Raw genomic sequence first — 19,746 nt, forward strand, 5'->3', positions numbered from 1 at the left:
CAAATATGCCTTAAAGAATGAATCAGGATATTCAGACCATTAAATTGATTGATGGATAAAATACATCGACACAAACAGTCAGACGTTAATTCAATTGAGGTAAAGTTGGTTTTATATTTGCACATTCCTTCATTTAACGTTCCCTATATTATCTACTACGCTAATTTGAATATTGGATCTAAAATCACACGTAAATATGTCTTGAAAACAACATTAGCACTATTTAATTGACTAAAAAAAAATTGTCCTTTGATAGTCATTGGCTGCTAATATGATTTCACTATTTAGAGCTTGCAAATAACACCTTTCTGAAATGATAGCAAGGAAAAAGTCTGAATGTGCGAATATTTAACCAACTTTACCTCAATGTTGATTCAACATCACCCCGAAGACAAAAAAATATTAAATCAACGTCGGAACATTATGATAAAAAAACGTTAATGTTAACTCTGTCAGTCTATTTTCTCCTGCATGATGAGCGACTGGCTAGCCAGCTAACGTTAGCCGTCAACTTTACTGAAAACCGAAGCAAAACTTTATCACGCTTGTTGCACACCGTCGAGAATATAACATGCATTCATAGCGAGGTACTCGCTGAAAAAGAAACGAATACTCACCAAAGAAATGACTTCTTGTAATCGGTAGCGTCTCATCAACTCGTCTGCAGCCACAGGTGGAAAATGGTGGACGGAGAAACGCAATGCAGATGGCAGTGAAAATGCGCGGTCTCACGCATGCGCAAAACGGGGTCACTTTACTGAACTCATTTGATTTGGATTAATAAAGATTATAGGTGAAACGACTAATACATTTTACGTTACATCAATTAAATGTAAATTAATATTTTAAAAATAAAAATATTTAAATAATGGGAACAGTATTTATTTGTGTCACATCTAAGAAGGGCTTGAATCATTTTTTTGAGTGTAGAGGATGAACTAACAGACCTGTTTAACACAACAGCAGCAACAAGCAGAGATCAATCTGAAACCCGGAAATCAAACACAGATTTGCTGGCTGATCTTTGAGGAGTGAAAGCACAAGGAGCATTCATTCATTCAGGTTTAATAAATATTACACAAATGGATGCTCCTTCTAAGATGTTTTAGTCTAGAACAGAAAAATGGCCAAAGTGGAATTATTCATTCACTAAACAATAATGCAGGAGAGGAACTTTATAATCCAGTGACATACGTAAACATGCTGTTCACTTTTATTCAGAATTATACAGATCATATAGAAGTTAAAGATCTCCCAAACACTGATGAAGACTCTAATGCCATGCTTGAGCTCTCATTGTCACAGATTGAATTATACACAGCGGTAATGAGTATGGGAAGTGGAAAGACTCCAGCTATTGATGAATCCCAGTAGATTTCTGTAAATCTTTGTGGTCAGTGATAGGTGATGATGATCTTTTGGTTCTTAATGACAGTTTGAATAAAGGTTTACTCTCATTAAGCTGCAGAAGAGCTGTAATTACTGTGTTACCAATAAAGGAGACTTGCAAAGAAGAAGCAACTGGAGACCAGCATCACTTCAGTGCACCCATTATAAAATACTGTCAAAGGCATCAGCTACACGATTGAGTAAGGTAATAGGTCAAGTAATACACCAAGATCAACATTATTGTATAGTGAATAGATCAGTTTTTGACAATATTTATTTGGTTAGAGATGTTTTAGAAGTAATTGGGTATTAATTGTGGACTGATCTCTTTAGAGCAAGAGAAAGCGTTCGACCGTATACAACATGAACATTTAAAAAAGCTTTTAGAAATGTTTGGTTTGAGCCCAGATTCTGTAAATATGATCAATGTTTTGTACAGAGACATTCAAAGTGTATTAAAAGTCAACGGTGGTCTGAGCGCTGCTTTTACAGTACAGAGAGGAGTTAGACAGGGATGTGCTGTGTCGGGGATGTTGTACACACTGCCTATCCAACCTGTGCTGAATAAACTAAGCTCTGAGATAAAGGGTGTGTGTGTTCCTCATTGTGACGTTTCTCTGCATCTTTCTGCTTGTGCTGATGATGTTGTTGTTTCATATCGAATGCGGAAGATATTCAGAAACTGGATTTTATTGTAAGTGATTTTCAGAAGATATCCTCTGCTAAAGTCAACTGGGGAAAGAGTGAAGCCCTGCTTGTGGGCAGCTGGAGCGGTGTCCCTCCCAAGTTACCTGGAGGTTTGACATGGAAGAAAGGAGGCTTGAAATACCTCGGGTGAAGATGACTGTGTTCAGAAGAACTAGAATGGTACGCTTGAGAAAATCCAAGGTCTTCTACAACAATGGAAATGGTTACTTCCCCAGTTATCGTATAGAGGCCGCACACTTATAGTTAACAGCTTGCTGGATCCTCTATATGGCACAAGCTGGCGTGTGGAGACCCCCCTATTGGTTTACTACCGAATCTTCAAAGAGAGATGGTCAATTTGTTTTGGGACAACCTACATTGGATCCCTCAAAGTGTTCTCTTCTCACCAAGAGATGAAGGAGGTCAAGGCTTGGTTGATCTTGTGAGTAGAGGAGCAGCGTATAGACTGCAGGTCATCCAGAGACTATTGTTTGGGCCCAAGAGTCTTGAAGAGCCGCTGGTTTTTGCCAGGAAATGACACTCCAGGACTGATTGACATATCAGTATCCAAAACAATGCCACGATTGAGAGACATTGTTGACGAAGCAGACACTGGACTGAGTGAATCTTGCTAAATGTATGGGAATAGGATCAGTAAGGTTTGCACAGGAACTCTAAGATAAACTGAGTGTGATGTTGAATGAAAAACACTGCTGGAGAGTTCTAGTCGGGATCTTTTTATCCCAGATGACGAGGAGTTTTCCCTGATATCAGAATTGAAGCTGTTGTTGGAGATGTTGGGGATAATAGTCCATCGCTGTGTTTTAATGAAAGTGCTGATGTTAGCACTTTCATTAAAAAATATTTGACAGAGATATTGTGGAAATAAATAACGAGCACATTTTAAAAGACAGAACTGACACGGTATGGAGAAACACACTGGCAGTAGAAGAAGTCATGAAAGCAGAATGGAGAATGATCTATAAAGCAGCATTGATGAGAAGAGGAGGACACTTGCAGTGGAGAATATTACATGCTACTGTAGCTGTGAACACAAATGAGCCCTAATATCAGTGAGACGTGTCCATTTTGTCCAGAGAGAGAAACTATTGTTCATTGTTTTACAGAGTGTACGAGACTTTCTCCACTGTTTAATATCCTGACTGCTTTATTTTCACCAATGCCTCATTTCTGTTCAAAACAGGTTTTTATTTGTGGTTTTCAGTAAAGCAAATGCTGAAATACAAATGTCCACTAATTCAGTTCTTATTGGCCGAGCAAAATGAGCAATCTGTGTTTCTAGGAGAAATGAAATCAACAAAGACATGAACAAAACACTGCATCTATTATTAAACACAGGAGAACATCTAGAAGTGTTGAGGATTTAATGACTATAACTTGACAAAGGCAGTGACTGTTGTTGAGTGTGAATGGTGACACACACACACACACACACACACACACGCACACACACACGCAGCAGTGAACACGCACACACATGCACAAACAATAGTAAACCTGCGGACACACACACACACACACACACTCTCTCTCTCTCACACACACACACACAAGCACACTCTCTCTCTCTGACACACAGACACACACAAAAAACACACTCTCTCTTACACACACACACAAACACACACAAACCCTCTTTCTCTCACACACATGCACACTCTCTCTCTTTCTCCCACACACACACACTCACTCACACACACAGTAGTGAACACATGCGTACGAGCACACACACACACAGACAAACATGCATCACACACACACACACACACACTCACACTGCTGCTGACTGCTCCTGCAGAGGATTCTGGGTAAATCTCTCGTCAGTCTTCAGCTCAGTTTCACTGATGATCCAGGATAAAGCCTAAACCCAAACCCAAACCCAGCACAGAGCGGCTCAGTGAATGTGGTCTGGACTGAGTGGATGAGGCTCATTGTGTCTCTATAGATTTTGTAGAAGATCAGAGTTCCTGCACTGTGATCCACAAACACTCCTATTCTCCTGCTGAGCGCCTCCAATGGGAGATCAGTGTGTGTGTTATTGTGTATGAATGAGAAACTGGAGGAAGAGCAGATCAAACTCCAGGACTGAGCATTATATCCAAACACAACCTCAGCACCTCTTCCCTTCCTCCTGATGCTCTTATATGACACTGCTATAAACACACCAACATCTCCACTCCAGTCAATCTCCCAGTAACAGCGTCCACACACACTCTCTCTGCACAACACCTGATGATAGACATCAAATCTGTGTGGATGATCAGGATACGGCTGATTCTCCTCCACACTCTTCACCTCTCTGTTCTCCTCAGACAGAATGAGTTGAGTGTTTGCTGTGTTTGGATCCAGAGTGAGGAAACAGACATCTGAACACAAGAACACACACATTTACAACCACAGCTGTGTGTGTGTGTGTGTGTGTGTGTGTGTGTGTGTGAGTGAGTGTGTGTGAGAGAGCGAGAGAGAGAGAGAGAGAGAGAGAGAGTGTGTGTGTGTGTGTGTGTGTGTGCGCGCATGCGTATGTGTGTGACAGAGGGAGTGTGTGTATGTGTGCGTGCATGTTGTGGGCGTGTGTGTTGTGTGAGTGTGTGTGTGAGATAGAGAGAGAGAGACAGAGAGGGGGAGTGTGTGTCCATATATTCACTGCTGTGTGTGTGTGTGTGTGTGTGAGAGAGAGAAAGAGAGAGGGGGGGAGTGTGTGAGTGTGTGTGTGTGTGTGAGTGTGTGTGAGAGAGAGAGGGTGTGTGTGTGTGTGTGCGCATGTGTTCACTGCTGTGTGTGTGTGTGTGTGTGTGTGTGTGTGTGTGAGAAAGGGTGCATGCATGTGTGCGAGTGTGTGTGTATGTCTGATTGTGTGCGAGCGTGTGTGTGTGTGTATGTGTGAGAGAGTAAGTGTGTGTGTCTGTGCGTGTGAGAGAGGGTGTGTGTGCGCGTAAGCATGTGTGTGAGAGTGCATGTGTGTGTGAGAGTGAGTGTATGTCTGATTGTGTGTAAGCGTGTGCGTGTGAGAGAGAGACAAAAGGGAGCGTGTGTGTAGTCCTACATTTGCGTGGTCCTGCTGTAATCCTCGTCTCTCCTCCATGATCCAGACTGTAAACACACACAGATTCACATTCAGTCAGTACACAAACATCAGCTTATAACACACACACACACACACACACACACACACACACACACACACACACACACACGCACGCAATAAGACATGTGGAGTGTGTGCTGAATGCTGGATTGTGATTGGCTGATCTCAGTGCATTAATAACTGCAGTAAAACAACATGAGTGTGTGTGGAGCTGTCAAATCAGCTTCTGAATGACACACAGAGCTTTTAGATCAGATGTGGAAACAGAAAACAGAATGGAAACACAGAAACAGACAGATATAAAGACTGAAGGATTCATTCAATGATCAATTGACAAAAGTGCAGCACAATAATAAAGCAGAATTCAGTGTTAAATGACTTGAAATATGATGGAGATCTTCATCTTCTGTCAAATGCTTCTTCATCATTTCCAAACAGACTCAGAACTCAATCATTCTGAGCTGAGAGTGTGTGATTAGTGATATGAGACTTGCTGGAATCACTCATTTACAACTGTGATGACAAATCTGATTCACTGTGGAGCTTCTGATTCACTGGAAGACAAACACTAGTACTGTGTGTGTGTGTGTGTGTGTGTGTGTGTGTGTGTTATATATCTTGTAAATGCAGATATTTAAATGTTTTTTAAGCTTTTAGAAACATATATTTTCAGTTTTTTGTAATAAATGTACATTTGTCATGAATTCTTCCTGCAGTTAAGTGTGTATAAAACACAAACAGATGATTGAGAAAATAGATTAAACCTTTTTGTTGTCTGATATCAGGGTGGTTCTTTAATTTAATATATAATATGGTCAGATATTCTGGGCCAGAGATTATTCAGAGGGCTGTCACAATTAAGTAAAAATCACAAAAAACAAATAAATAAAATGTCTGTCAGGAAAGAGTTAAGAGCATTCAGCGCTACGACATCAGTGCTGCTCCACATACTTGAGTTTGTCCAGTGTGTAGTTTGGATCCTCCAGTTGTTCAGAGAGCAGCTTGACTCCTGAATCTCCTGGATGATTGTAGCTCAGATCCAGCTCTCTCAGGTGTGAGGGGTTTGAAGTCAGAGCTGAAGACAGAAAACCACAGCCTTCCTCTGTCACCATACAGCCAGACAATCTACAAACACAGCAATAGTCCACATCACACAGTTGGACAATCACACATCTCTTTGTGTTGTGAAGATGCTGACTGCTGTTTCTGCTCATGTCAACAGCAGTGATGAACACACACATCCTGATCAGCTCTCCTTATTGATCACATCAGCAAACACACACACTCACACACTCAACAAAGACTCGACATCATCTGTAGAAGTGTACAGAGCAAAGACATTGTTCATAATACACCACATCAAGCTGTAAAGTCTGCTGTGAGGAGGAAGAAGACACACTTGAGCTCAGAAGATCATCTTAAAGTCATGTATAAAACACAACAGGAAATGAGCTGATTTCATAATTAATGGGGTTTGCCATAGGCAAAGTCCATTCTTACTATGCTCTTTTGCTTATTATTATTTTTTTCTTCTTCTTCCTTCTTCCGTACCATTTTTCGGCGCGCAACTCGTCCCGCAGCTTTCGTCCCAGACCCTTGAAAGTGGGGTCAAATCGTGCGGTCTTATCGGGAATGGTGTGCTATGACTTTTATAAGGGGTGGGGCCAAAAAACCCCCTCCAAAATCCCATTGACTTAACATTGAGCCGAACTTTGACGAATCACAGCGCCGACTGTGAATTTCCTATAAATTTGGGATTCACAACAGCTGTAGGGGGTTGCAGCCTAAGTGAGAACATACCCAGCAAGGGGGTATAAGTTGCACCTCTGGGGCTCTAGGACGTCCCAAAGTTTTCCCATTGACTTACATTGGCCCCATTGACTCCCATTCATTTTTCTAGAAGAGCACTAACGCCCCCGCGAAATGGCACAACCTTTGAAGCGTTATAGCGCCAAGTGTGAAATTCGTAGAAATATGGGATTCGCAACATCTGTAGGGGGTTGCAGCCTGTATGAGAAAATACCCCAAAAGGGGGTATAAGTTGTACCCCTGGGGTGCTAGGACGTCCCAAAGGGGTCCCCATTGACTTTACATGGCCCATTGACTCCCATTCATTTCTTGACTCACATGTCAATCACATTACATAGCAGTGTCATACAGACTTGGGGGTTGGCTTATTTGACTGAGGCAACCAATCAGCATCTCAATATGATTTTGAAGCTCACAAGCCACGCCCCCCAAACCATTTAAAGACCCTTAATAACTGCCCCATTGACTTAACATGGGGTGGGACGTCCCATTGCACATCCCATTGACTTCCATTATAAATGTCACACATCAATAACATTACATAGGAGTGTCATAGAGAAATGGGTGTGGCCTCATTTGACTCAGGCAACCAATCAGCATCACTATATTATAATGAAGCTCACAAGCCACGCACCCAAATGGGCACCATAGACTTCTATTATAATAGGGCTAGAAGCATATCTTTGCATAGCAGTGTCATACAGACTTGGGGGTTGGCTCATTAGACTCAGACAACCAATCAGCTTTTCAATATGATAATTAAGCTCTTAAGCCACGCCCCCAAATCCATTTAAATACCCTTAATAAGTGTTCCATACACTGCCAGTTTAACGGGTCTACATGTATATCTTTGCATAACAGTGTCCTATAGACTTATGAGTTGGCTCATTGGACTCACACAACCAATGAGCTTTCCAATATGATAATGAAGCTCACAAGCCACGCCCCCAAACTGGTCCCATAGACTGCCATTATAACTGGCCTACATGCATATCTTTGCTTAGCAGTATCCTATTGACTTAGGAGTTGGCTTATTTGACTCAGACAACCAATGAGAATCTCAATATGATAATGAAGCTCACAAGCCACGCCCCCAAACTGATCCCATAGACTGCCATTATAACTGGCCTACTTGCATATCTTTGCTTAGCAGTGTCCTATTGACTTGGGGGTTGGCTCATTTGACTTGGACAGCCAACCACATTCAAGTTCACTCTGTAACCTCGCCCATAGCAACAAAACAGAGTACCCTAGCAACCATTCATCAACAGCTATATCTCAGCATCGGAACATCGTAGACACTTGGGGATTGGCTCGTTTGACTCATGCTAGCAAACGGAACTTCCTATATGCTACACATGCTAGCAGTGACTAGCTACATGCTAATATTTACTAGCCAAGTACCGTAACTTGCTAGAAATGCTTACTAAGTATAAATATTTTATCAGGCATTTATGTGAGGCTTGCCTAGTAACCACCTAGGTTACCCTAGCAATTGCCTAGCAACCACCCAAATTACCCTAGCAACCGCCTAGCAACCACCTAGCAACCGCCTAGTAACGCCTTAGTAAGGGCCTAGCGACCTCTCAGGACACCCTAGCAACGCCTTAGCAACCACTCAGAATACCCTAGCAACCACCTAGCAACACCTTAGCAACCACCAAGCAACCACTCAGGGCACCCTATCACTGTTGCTAGCATGATGCTAGCAACTCGATTAGCATGTTGCTAGCATCATGCTAACACGATTAGCATCATGCTAGCTACATGCTAATTATGTTAGCATGATGCTAGCAACTCAATTAGCATGATGCTAGCAACTCGATTAGCATGTTGCTAGCATGATGCTAACACGATTAGCATCATGCTAGCTACATGCTAATCATGTTAGCATGATGCTAGCAACTCGGTTAGCATGTTGCTAGCATGATGCTAACACGATTAGCATCATGCTAATTACATGCTAATCATGTCAGCATGATGCTAGCATCTCGATTAGCATGTTGCTAGCATGATGCTAACACTATTAGTATCATGATAGCTACATGCTAATCATATTAGCATGTTGTTGCTTTTTGGCCAGTACGGTGATACATTTTACCCCATCGATTTGCCACGCAAACCCCATTCACATTTCCTTTAGGAAATGTACAATTCTAGTTTATATTGTGATTCTGTTGTGGACTAAAACAAAATGAGCTCAGACAAACACAAAGCCGCTCTCTTCATGTGTTCATCACCTGACCCACAGTCACATTCACCTGTCAGTCAGACACGAGCCCTGATCAATAAGAGACTGAGCTGAAGGAAAATGAATGAATGATCTTCAATCTGCTTCAACACACACACATCTGTATAGATATGAATAAATCACAGCCCTGCAGATGTTTAGTTTCTTCTTCTGCCAATCCACTAAAGGGGCTCTACATCTGGTAACACTGTTCACACTGCTGTTAAAGCAGGTAAAGACACGTTTACACCTGTAATCTGAAAGCAGTGTTAGCGCTGCACTTTACCCAGGGTTATGAAGCGCTGCTATGGAGTGGTGTTAGCGTCGTGTTTGTAATGTAACACTGCATTGTGGTTAGGGATGCAATGATTAACCGGTTTCACTATTAAACATGCTTTAATTCATCATGGTTTATAAATCATAAAGACTTCTCAACACTGTTTTTCAGCATTGATTAAAACTGCTGCAACTAAACACAGTTATGGCCACTGTGCCGCGCTTTACACTGATAACCACACACACTGGATTAACTATGACTGTGGGTATATAAGGCAAGTTCAGGCAAGTCTGTTATTTCCAATGGAGAGATTTTTGTGACTGCAGGAAATGCAAACAGCTGAAGTTTGAGGAAGACGCAATGAAAAGTCCACAGGTTTGCAAACCCACCTACAGTTACAAACAATGGCAGCGATGAGAGCGATGATGAGGTGAATGTTGATCCGCCAGCCGAGAGAGTGTTTTCAGAGAGAGTGCTGAAAGACTCAAAGTGTCTCAGCTGATTAATGGCCTGAATCTCGATGTTCAGCACAAATGTCAGCTAAATGTAAAATCTAACACTCGACACGTCATCGCCAAAAGAAGCTTTCCTTTACTAGTTTCACACTGAAACTGCGGCTGATGATGAAGAACTGTACGGTTTTAAGCCGGTGATCATCGTGAGAATCCTGCTCTGCCTGCTCATATATTGGGTCGGCTGACTCGCCTGCTTTATTCCACAATCACAGGAAAATGTAAATGAGCGCATAACGAGACTGAACATTTACAATGACACAAAACACTTAGAGAGCGACAGAAGAGAGACGTTTCTTCCTTTCTTTTATTTTCCTATTTAGTTAGTGATGACTGCTGTGCAGCTTCCAGCCTCCTTGAATTAAATTATTCATTATAATATTTTGTTTTCAAGCAGAAATATTCATTATTAATTGACATGCATATAAAAACAATCAATATATAATAAAACAATAGTGCAAAATAAATATTTCTTTCTTTAATGCTTCAATTGTTTGATGCAAATTTATTTTTCATAAAGTAACAGTAGTAAACAGCAGTAAACAGACTTTTTATAGCAGATAACTCACATTCAAGCTCATTTAGAAGAAAGCCTGATGATGAGAAATGTTATTCATTGTTAGTATTATTGTCATCATCATCATCATCAATATTGTTTTATTAATATTATTATTATTAATTATTAGACATTAATTTTGGATTTTAATATCAATAAGTCATTATGATTACAGAATTAGTTGGATAAATATTTCTGCTATTTGTTAGTCTTGATTGAGGACGCTTTTAAATGCGATACATCTGTTAATAAACTATTTGCAGTGGCGCTCCTGCATTTATTCTGGCGCTCCTGCATTTATTCTGGCGCTCCTGCATTTATTCTTGCGCTCCTGCATTTATTCTGGCGCTCCTACATTTATTCTGGCGCTCCTACATTTATTCTGGCGCTCCTGCATTTATTCTGGCGCTCCTACATTTATTCTGGCGCTCCTGCATTTATTCTGGAGCTCCTGCATTTATTCTGGAGCTCCTGCATTTATTCTGGCGCTCCTGCATTTATTCTGGCGCTCCTGCATTTATTCTGGCGCTCCTGCATTTATTCTGGCGCTCCTGCATTTATTCTGGAGCTCCTGCATTTATTCTGCATTTATTCTGGAGCTCCTACATTTATTCTGGATCTCCTGCATTTATTCTGGCGCTCCTACATTTATTCTGGAGCTCCTGCATTTATTCTGGCGCTCCTGCATTTATTCTGGCGCTCCTGCATTTATTCTGGCGCTCCTGCATTTATTCTGGCGCTCCTGCATTTATTCTGGCGCTCCTGCATTTATTCTGGAGCTCCTGCATTTATTCTGCATTTATTCTGGAGCTCCTACATTTATTCTGGATCTCCTGCATTTATTCTGGCGCTCCTACATTTATTCTGGAGCTCCTGCATTTATTCTGGCGCTCCTGCATTTATTCTGGCGCTCCTGCATTTATTCTGGCGCTCCTGCATTTATTCTGGCACTCCTGCATTTATTCTGGCGCTCCTGCATTTATTCTGGCGCTCCTGCATTTATTCTGGCGCTCCTGCATTTATTCTGGCGCTCCTGCATTTATTCTAGCGCTCCTACATTTATTCTGGAGCTCCTGCATTTATTCTGGCGCTCCTGCATTTATTCTGGCGCTCCTGCATTTATTCTGGCGCTCCTGCATTTATTCTGGCGCTCCTGCATTTATTCTGGCGCTCCTGCATTTATTCTGGAGCTCCTGCATTTATTCTGCATTTATTCTGGAGCTCCTACATTTATTCTGGATCTCCTGCATTTATTCTGGCGCTCCTACATTTATTCTGGAGCTCCTGCATTTATTCTGGCGCTCCTGCATTTATTCTGGCGCTCCTGCATTTATTCTGGCGCTCCTGCATTTATTCTGGCGCTCCTGCATTTATTCTGGCGCTCCTGCATTTATTCTGGCGCTCCTGCATTTATTCTGGAGCTCCTGCATTTATTCTGCATTTATTCTGGAGCTCCTACATTTATTCTGGATCTCCTGCATTTATTCTGGCGCTCCTACATTTATTCTGGAGCTCCTGCATTTATTCTGGCGCTCCTGCATTTATTCTGGCGCTCCTGCATTTATTCTGGCGCTCCTGCATTTATTCTGGCACTCCTGCATTTATTCTGGCGCTCCTGCATTTATTCTGGCGCTCCTGCATTTATTCTGGAGCTCCTGCATTTATTCTGGCGCTCCTGCATTTATTCTGGCGCTCCTGCATTTATTCTGGCGCTCCTGCATTTATTCTGGCGCTCCTGCATTTATTCTGGCGCTCCTGCATTTATTCTAGCGCTCCTGCATTTATTCTGGCGCTTCTGCATTTATTCTGGCGCTCCTACATTTATTCTGGAGCTCCTGCATTTATTCTGGCGCTCCTGCATTTATTCTGGCGCTCCTGCATTTATTCTGGAGCTCCTGCATTTATTCTGGCGCTCCTACATTTATTCTGGAGCTCCTGCATTTATTCTGGCGCTCCTACATTTATTCTGGCGCTCCTGCATTTATTCTGGCGCTTCTGCATTTATTCTGGCGCTCCTGCATTTATTCTGGCGCAACTATTCTGGCGCTCCTGCATTTATTCCGGCGCTCCTGCATTTATTCTGGCCATCCTGCATTTATTCTGGCGCTCCTGCATTTATTCTGGCGCTCCTGCATTTATTCTGGCGCTCCTGCATTTATTCTGGCGCTCCGACATTTTTTCTGGCGCTCATGCATTTATTCTGGAGCTCCTACATTTATTCTGGCGCTCCTGCATTTATTCTGGCGCTCCTGCATTTATTTTGGCGCTCCTGCATTTATTCTGCATTTATTCTGGAGCTCCTACATTTATTCTGGCGCTCCTGCATTTATTCTGGCGCTCCTGCATTTATTTTGGCGCTCCTGCATTTATTCTGCATTTATTCTGGCGCTCCTACATTTATTCTGGCGCTCCTGCATTTATTCTGCATTTATTCTGGCGCTCCTGCATTTATTCTGCATTTATTCTGGTGCTCCTGCATTTAGTCTGGCGCTCCTACATTTATGCAGGATGCACAGTTTGAGGATTGTAGAACTAAAGACAAACTCTCACAGGAATCAGCAGTGCATTTACACGTAACAAATCTGAGAAATAAGAAAACAAATCAAATTTAGATTGTATTTTTTTGTCACTCACTTCATGTAAATAATAACTTTAATCAATCAATCAATCAGTCAGTCTATCAGGTGTTAAAATTCAGACCTCAGTGTGTCCAGTTTACAGTATTGACTCTTCAGTCCATCAGAGAGAAGCTTCACTCCTGAATCCTGCAGGTCATTGTTACTCAGGTCCAGCTCTCTCAGCACACAGTTTGAGGATTGTAGAGCTGAAGACAAACTCTCACAGCACTGAACAGTGAGATTACAGCTCTGAAGCCTGTGAGGGGAAAACAGAAGTAATGATTTTGGTTTTATCTATTAATCCAGGGCAGAGACAAAAACACTTGAATGTTGTCTTTTAGTTTGAGTAAAGGTGAAATCACTATGTGGACTATGTGGACACTTGTCCACTATGTGGACAAGGCTGTAAAATAAACATCAAATTATTATTTACCTAACAATTCACAGTTTTGTGTGATAATTAATTATTAGTTATCATTATTAAAAACTTTCTCCATTTTCCAAACTCATGTTAACAGATTAGAGTTATCAGTTTTTAAAGGTGAGATTATATTATTGTATTGCGTAAAAAGAGAATCAAAGTATTGAAAAGAATGTCTGAAAGTGGAGTAGACATAAGGAGAACAGATATTGTGTACAGCAGGAGATCAGTGATACATATTTGATGTGAAAACACAAATAGTCTGTGCTGTTTCTGCACTGCACACATTTGACTCATGGGTTGCAGATGTGTTGCAAAACGATGTGTGAAATGGGCATAAGTGTATCCAGAAAACTCTTACAGTGCTCTTGTGGTGTTTTTGACCACTGGTATCAGTCTCATCAGTGCTTCATCAGATCTTCTGTATTTCTGCAGTTCAAACTTCTCTTGAGTCTCTTCTGACATCAGGAGCACAAACACCAGACCCGACCACTGAGCAGAGGACAGATCCTGTGATGAAAGATATCCAGAGCTCAGACTCTTCTGGAGGTCCTCCACAAAGTCATCCTTCAGTTCATTCAGACAGTAGAAGAGGTTGATGGTCCTCTCTGCTGATTTCTCCTCCTCTATTTTCTTTTTGATATAGTCAGTTGTGTCTTTGATGTTTTCAGTTTTGAGCTTCAGTCCTGGCAGGAACTTCTTCAGGTCACTCTGATTAGACTTCAGAGAGAGACCCAGCAGGAACCGGAGGAAAAGGTCCAGGTGTCCGTTCTTGCTTTGTAAAGTCTTCTTGACTGCATCCTTATGAAGTTTAAACAGGGTCTTTGTAGAGAGTTTCCATGTCAGTTCCTTTTTCCAGGAATCAAGAAATAGATTTGCTTTCTTGTCTTTGTAAGTGAAAAACACATAGAGAGCAGCGATGAACTCCTGAACGCTGAGATGAACAAAACTGTAAACCTGTTCCCCTGAAATGGGGTTTTCCTCCTGAAACATTCGAGTACATAATCCTGAGAACACAGAGCCTTCCTTGACATCTAGGCCACACTTCTCCAGATCTGTTTTGTAGAAAATCAGTTGTCCTTCCTGCAGCTGTTTAAAGGCCAGTTTCCCAAGCTTCAGAACAATGTCTTCAAAAGACCAGGCCTTAGCTTCAGGTTCAGAATCGTTGCTGTATTTTTCTTTCATCTGTTGCTTTTGAGACAGTAAGTAGCTGGTGTACATCTCTGTGAGAGTTGTGGGTGTTTTTTCATTGCTCTCTTGACCCAGCAGAGGCTGAAGAACAGTGAGAGAGATCCAGCAGAAGACGGGGATGTGGCACATGATATACAGACTCCTGGATTTCTTGATGTGGCCGATGATGTTTCCAGCAACCTCAGGACTGCTGTTTTTGATGAAGTACTGCTCCTTCTGCTCATCACTGAATCCTCGCACCTCAGTCACCTGATCAATGTAGTCTCGGGGTATCAGACTGGCTGCTGCTGGTCTGGATGTGATCCAGATGAGGCAAGAGCGAAGCAGCTGTCTCTTTAAGAGATGTGTTACTATCTTACTCACTGTCATTTCCTTATCAACATCTGTTAATCCATCATCCTCCTCTTTAAAGTTCAATTCAAAGCGATATTCATCCAGTCCATCAAAGATGAACATGACCTTACCTTGTTTTTCAGGAAGAGAGCTCAGTCCTCCACTGCCAAAGAAGTACTTGTTAAGCAGACCTATGAGACTGTACTTTTTTTCTTTAATCAGATTCAGTCTACGGAACGGCAGTGGAAATATGAAGACTATTTCCTGATTGTCTTTTTCTTCAGCCCAGTCAAGGATGAATTTATTAACAGAGACAGTCTTTCCCACTCCTGCAATCCCCAGTGTCAGGACTCTTCTGTTTTGTTCACCTGTGTCAGGCTGAACTTTAAACATGTCGTTACACTTGAGTGGTTTATCCTTGGCTGTCTGTTGGTTGTGTTTTGACTCTATCTGTATCACCTCATGGTCATTCTCTCTTCCTCCAGTCTCGTTCTCCACCACATATAGATCAGTGTAAATATCATCCAGCTTCTTCTTACGACCTATCTGTGAATTACCAATCAATATCTGCTTATAGTCCTCCTTTAAGTTCTTCTTTAGTTCACGGCTGGTGTTTGTGTAATCAACAGGAGGGGATGTACAGCTATCTGAAGGTGCACCTGTACAAGAGAGAGGAACAATTAGTGTTTTATTAAAGTGAATTATAATTACGTCCTGTGCTTTCCAACACAAAAAAATAACAACAGCACTCATGAAGTCGTTTGTTTCAACATTTAAATGACGTGAAACCTGCAGAATTGTTTGACTGTCTGCAAACAAAACATGCACACAAAAATAGAGATATTTTATTTTTAAAAGAAAAATTTTATAATTTATTGTTCCCAGAAAAAGGCTCTTTCATTTGAAGAAGAAAAGCTGCAGGGGCTCAAGCCCTCCAAAGCGAGATCCAAGGACAACTTCATTATTATTTAGGAAATGCACAGTGTGAGCCGGCTTTACAATGTTTACAATGTACAATGTATTTTACAACTCATCTTTGATCTTGTTTTCCTTTGCTCAACTCTATATTCCATATTTGTTCATTCTGTCTGTGCAAATAAGTAGTAAATTATAGTTTTGATAGTTTTATCTTGGTGTGCTGCTGGGATGGAGGTCTTCTCTCTTTGTGAAGCATACATTGTGTAAAAGGCTTAATAAAGATCTTGCAGTTGGACTATGATTCTGCTAATGCTCAGTTATTTCAACAGCCATGCAGACTCCTGATGACAGAGAATGAGGGGCTACTTTACAGAAATTCAATAAACTTTAATGAGTGTAATATTCATAATGTCCATTCCAGTTAAAGGTTCAGGACACCCTGGAGAACTTTTTTTTATATTAACAGATTTGGGTGTGTTGAGCATCAGTTAAGACAATGTTAGCACCTGTCGTCAGCTTTAATTGTGAGGAAAACTGGATAATTTTGAGCTTTTGTCAGCTAATTTCAGCTTCCGGGTTTAAAATGATTTTTGGGGCGGGATCAAAACCGGCGACGTAGCGCAGTACTGCAAGTGCAATGATGATGCGTCGGTTTCTCATTATTATTCATAACGGAGTTTTCTTATCCTATGAGAAGAACCGGCTGCTTAATTATTCATGAGACCTGCCAGACTTGCCAGTGTCAAGCCCGAGCTGTGAGACACGGACGGACCCACGACACACAGTATTTAGCCGTTTTTTGCTGCGGATTGAGGGAGAAGTCCTCATTTGTAGGGTTTACATGAACACACTTACCTTTATAATGTTATAAATTGTGTTTATGTGTATTACGAATAACAAATGTAGCAGAGCATTAAATCACTGTTTATTTCTTTGCATTTTAACTTTGTAAACTATAAACTCATGCGTCTCCTCACGGTTTATCTCATTTGTGAGCTAGCTTCGTTCGCTCACGTTCTCCCCTGCTGGTAACGCCCACTCCTGCCCGATGCTTGCGGAGCTCCACGCCCATTAATCATGCATCTAGAAATTGGGGGGTGTCATGGCCCTTTAAAGAGCAGTGTGTCTAAGTGAGCAGAGTGCAATGACGTACCGGTTCCTGCAGGGTTCAAGCTGTTGTTGAAATTCACTGGGCCTGTGGTGATGTTTCCAGTGAGTACAGGAGCATTTACAACTACTCCTGAATCAGCTTTCACGTCAGTACTGAATGCAGTTTGAGCACTGCTGCTCGTCTGACCTGCAATAGAGACAAGGCTTAATATTATTTCATAAAAGACAACTATTTTATTACTGATAATATTATTAATAATCCATTACATGTATATAGCACTTTTCTTAGTGCTCAAAGCTCTTTAAGGCCGGGACAGTGTGAGTTGGTTTTACAATGTGTTCCTGTTTTAGAAATGTTTGTTGCAACTTATTCTAAGCTTCTTCATTCTTGTTTTCCTTTCTTTATTAAAATAGATATGTCTTGTGCTTCCCCTCACAAAAAATAACAATTGCGCATATAAATAAAGTAACAAATTCAGATGAACAAAGACAAACAATATATTCACACACATTAGCTATATACATCATATTAAATATATTTACATTCATTGCTCAGAAGCTGTGCAATACATGTTATGCCAATACATCTGACTCAAAAACCATTGCTAGGACAGGGTTTTAACATGAAAGATTTGAACTGGAAATGATCACATTTGTAAAGTTTAACAGTGAATTAAACAATACCTTGCTTCTGTGTATTCTCCAGATCTTCAGCCAATTTATTCTGCTTGATTTTCCTCAGGGTGTCCACTGTGATCTTCACAGCTCCTTCTGGTCCAAAACATGACACCAACTTATCCACGGTATCCAACCTGTCTGCATTCTCCATTTCAGCTTTTGAAATCTCATTATGGTCATTCACTAAGTACCACTGAAACCTCGTTAGATCAGCTTTTAACAGTTCATTCAATGAGTTGTCGAGCAGCTGTTTAACATTCGCCATGGTGCTTCACCCATTCACAGCTACAGGACAAGAACAGCAACATCTGAATTAGTTTCACTATAACACATAGACCTAAGCATTTATTTATTACTTAAATAATGAAATTTACCTCTAAGTAGAAACATAATTTATCGGAAAGCTAAACCTTGAAAATTTATTGTGGCTATTTTAAGTGGCTGTTACTTAATAGGAACAATGTAGATGTTTGCTTGTCTGCTTGTGTCTTGAGCAGAATCTCTGTAACTCTTCTTCCTGTATTATCATACAGGAGTGTTTATTTAGATGTTCAATTGGTTAAACACAACCCTTTTAGAAAACTAATAAAACCAGTTTTAGAAAAGACTTCAGATGACAGGTGAGACCGGTGGAGAACCACACACATATCAGGGTCCCCGCGGGTCCTTAAAAAGTCTTAAAATGTCTTAAATAAAATTTTCGATTTTTAAGGTCTGAAAATGTCTTAAATTCTGTAATTTTCCATAAGGAGGTCTTAAATTTCATGTGGGATCTTAAATATCATGTCCGACTCGTCTTATGGCGGCAAATCAATGCCAATATAAATCGAGCGCAGCGGTGATGTTTGCGCGCGAGGAGAAGTGAACCGTGAGCAGATTACAGGTCTACACGCGAGTAAACTACAGCCCGCGAGCGCACAGGGGATCTTCGAGCGCGCTCAACTGATCTAGCGCGAGAAAACAAGTCCCGCGCGCGCACATCATCATCTGTGCGCACGATGGACGCTCTCGCGAGCGAGGTCATGCCTACAGCGCGCGCGCGATCAGTTCTCTCCGCTCGCTCGCTGGTTCTTCTCTCTGCTCGCGCGAAACATTTTGGATTTTTTTGAGTTCTAGGGCGGGACTTGGTTTACTTGTTATCTCTAACGCTATTGGCTACTCTACCTTTCCGGAAGTTAGCCGGGATTGGACGCAGGTAAGCTAGTTTCCCCGTTAAATAAAAATATATAGGATATCTTATCATAATGTCACAGTATGAAACTAATAGACTTACTTTCTCAGTAATACTAGGTGACGACTTACTTTCAATAATGAGATATTTCTTGTAATAATTAATCTCATAATAATGCCTATTCTTACCATCATGACCAAGTCATATAATGACATATCAAAATAATGAGATATATTCTTGTAACAAACTTTATTTCTTGGGAGAGAAAGAGAGAGTTATACCATGTGGCAAAAGATCTCTCCATTAAACAGAAATTGGGGAAAATATACATTGGCTAATAATTCAGGACGAATAATTCAGACTTTAAATGTGTGTTTTGAACCACTTGATGAAGTTTAGCACCTACATTTAAACTGAACTCAAGCCAAACGTGTTAATATTTATAAAAATCTTTTTTTTCTAAGACTCGTTGTCCTTGACTCATTTTCTATGAAGAACAAGTCAGAATAAATTAGATAGACAATAGTATACAAAATAGGCTACACATGCATGAAGTGCATAAAGTACAAAGGTTTATAGTAAATATATTGCCATTATTCTGTTATTCCACTATACAGTTAAAGTCAGAATTATTAGCCCGCCTGAATTAATAGCCCCCTGTTTATTTTTATCCAAATTTTTATTTACTTCAACTGCATATGTGACCTTTAAGATGTGGGCCTGTCGTATAGAAAGTGGTA

The 19,746-nt window shown here is 41.0% G+C and overlaps 2 protein-coding genes across 5 annotated transcripts in view; one reads left to right on the plus strand and one right to left on the minus strand.

Moving 5' to 3' along the window:
* LOC148682285 (uncharacterized) overlaps positions 1 to 19,746 on the plus strand; it is a 161,517-nt gene that overhangs the window by 118,267 nt on the left and 23,504 nt on the right. The window lies entirely within an intron of this gene.
* Positions 3,216 to 19,746, minus strand: part of LOC108183674 (NACHT, LRR and PYD domains-containing protein 3-like) — a 32,486-nt gene continuing 15,955 nt past the window's right edge. The window contains exons 3-9 of one of the 2 annotated variants that reach the window (XM_087245774.2): positions 17,842 to 18,120; positions 17,201 to 17,344; positions 13,967 to 15,788; positions 13,267 to 13,440; positions 6,134 to 6,307; positions 5,141 to 5,187; positions 3,216 to 4,463 (exon numbers count right to left, since the gene is read on the minus strand). In XM_087245774.2, coding sequence (XP_087101900.1) covers positions 3,925 to 4,463; positions 5,141 to 5,187; positions 6,134 to 6,307; positions 13,267 to 13,440; positions 13,967 to 15,788; positions 17,201 to 17,344; positions 17,842 to 18,100 — 3,159 coding nt within the window. In that variant the 5' untranslated portion in view covers positions 18,101 to 18,120 and the 3' untranslated portion in view covers positions 3,216 to 3,924. The remainder of the gene's footprint in view (positions 4,464 to 5,140; positions 5,188 to 6,133; positions 6,308 to 13,266; positions 13,441 to 13,966; positions 15,789 to 17,200; positions 17,345 to 17,841; positions 18,121 to 19,746) is intronic. The other variant, NM_001444818.1, reaches the window with a different exon arrangement.

Source organism: Danio rerio, chromosome 4 (genome assembly GCF_052040795.2).
Source record: "Danio rerio strain M-AB ecotype USA chromosome 4, GRCz13ab, whole genome shotgun sequence".
In the NCBI taxonomy this organism is placed as follows: Eukaryota; Metazoa; Chordata; class Actinopteri; order Cypriniformes; family Danionidae; genus Danio; species Danio rerio.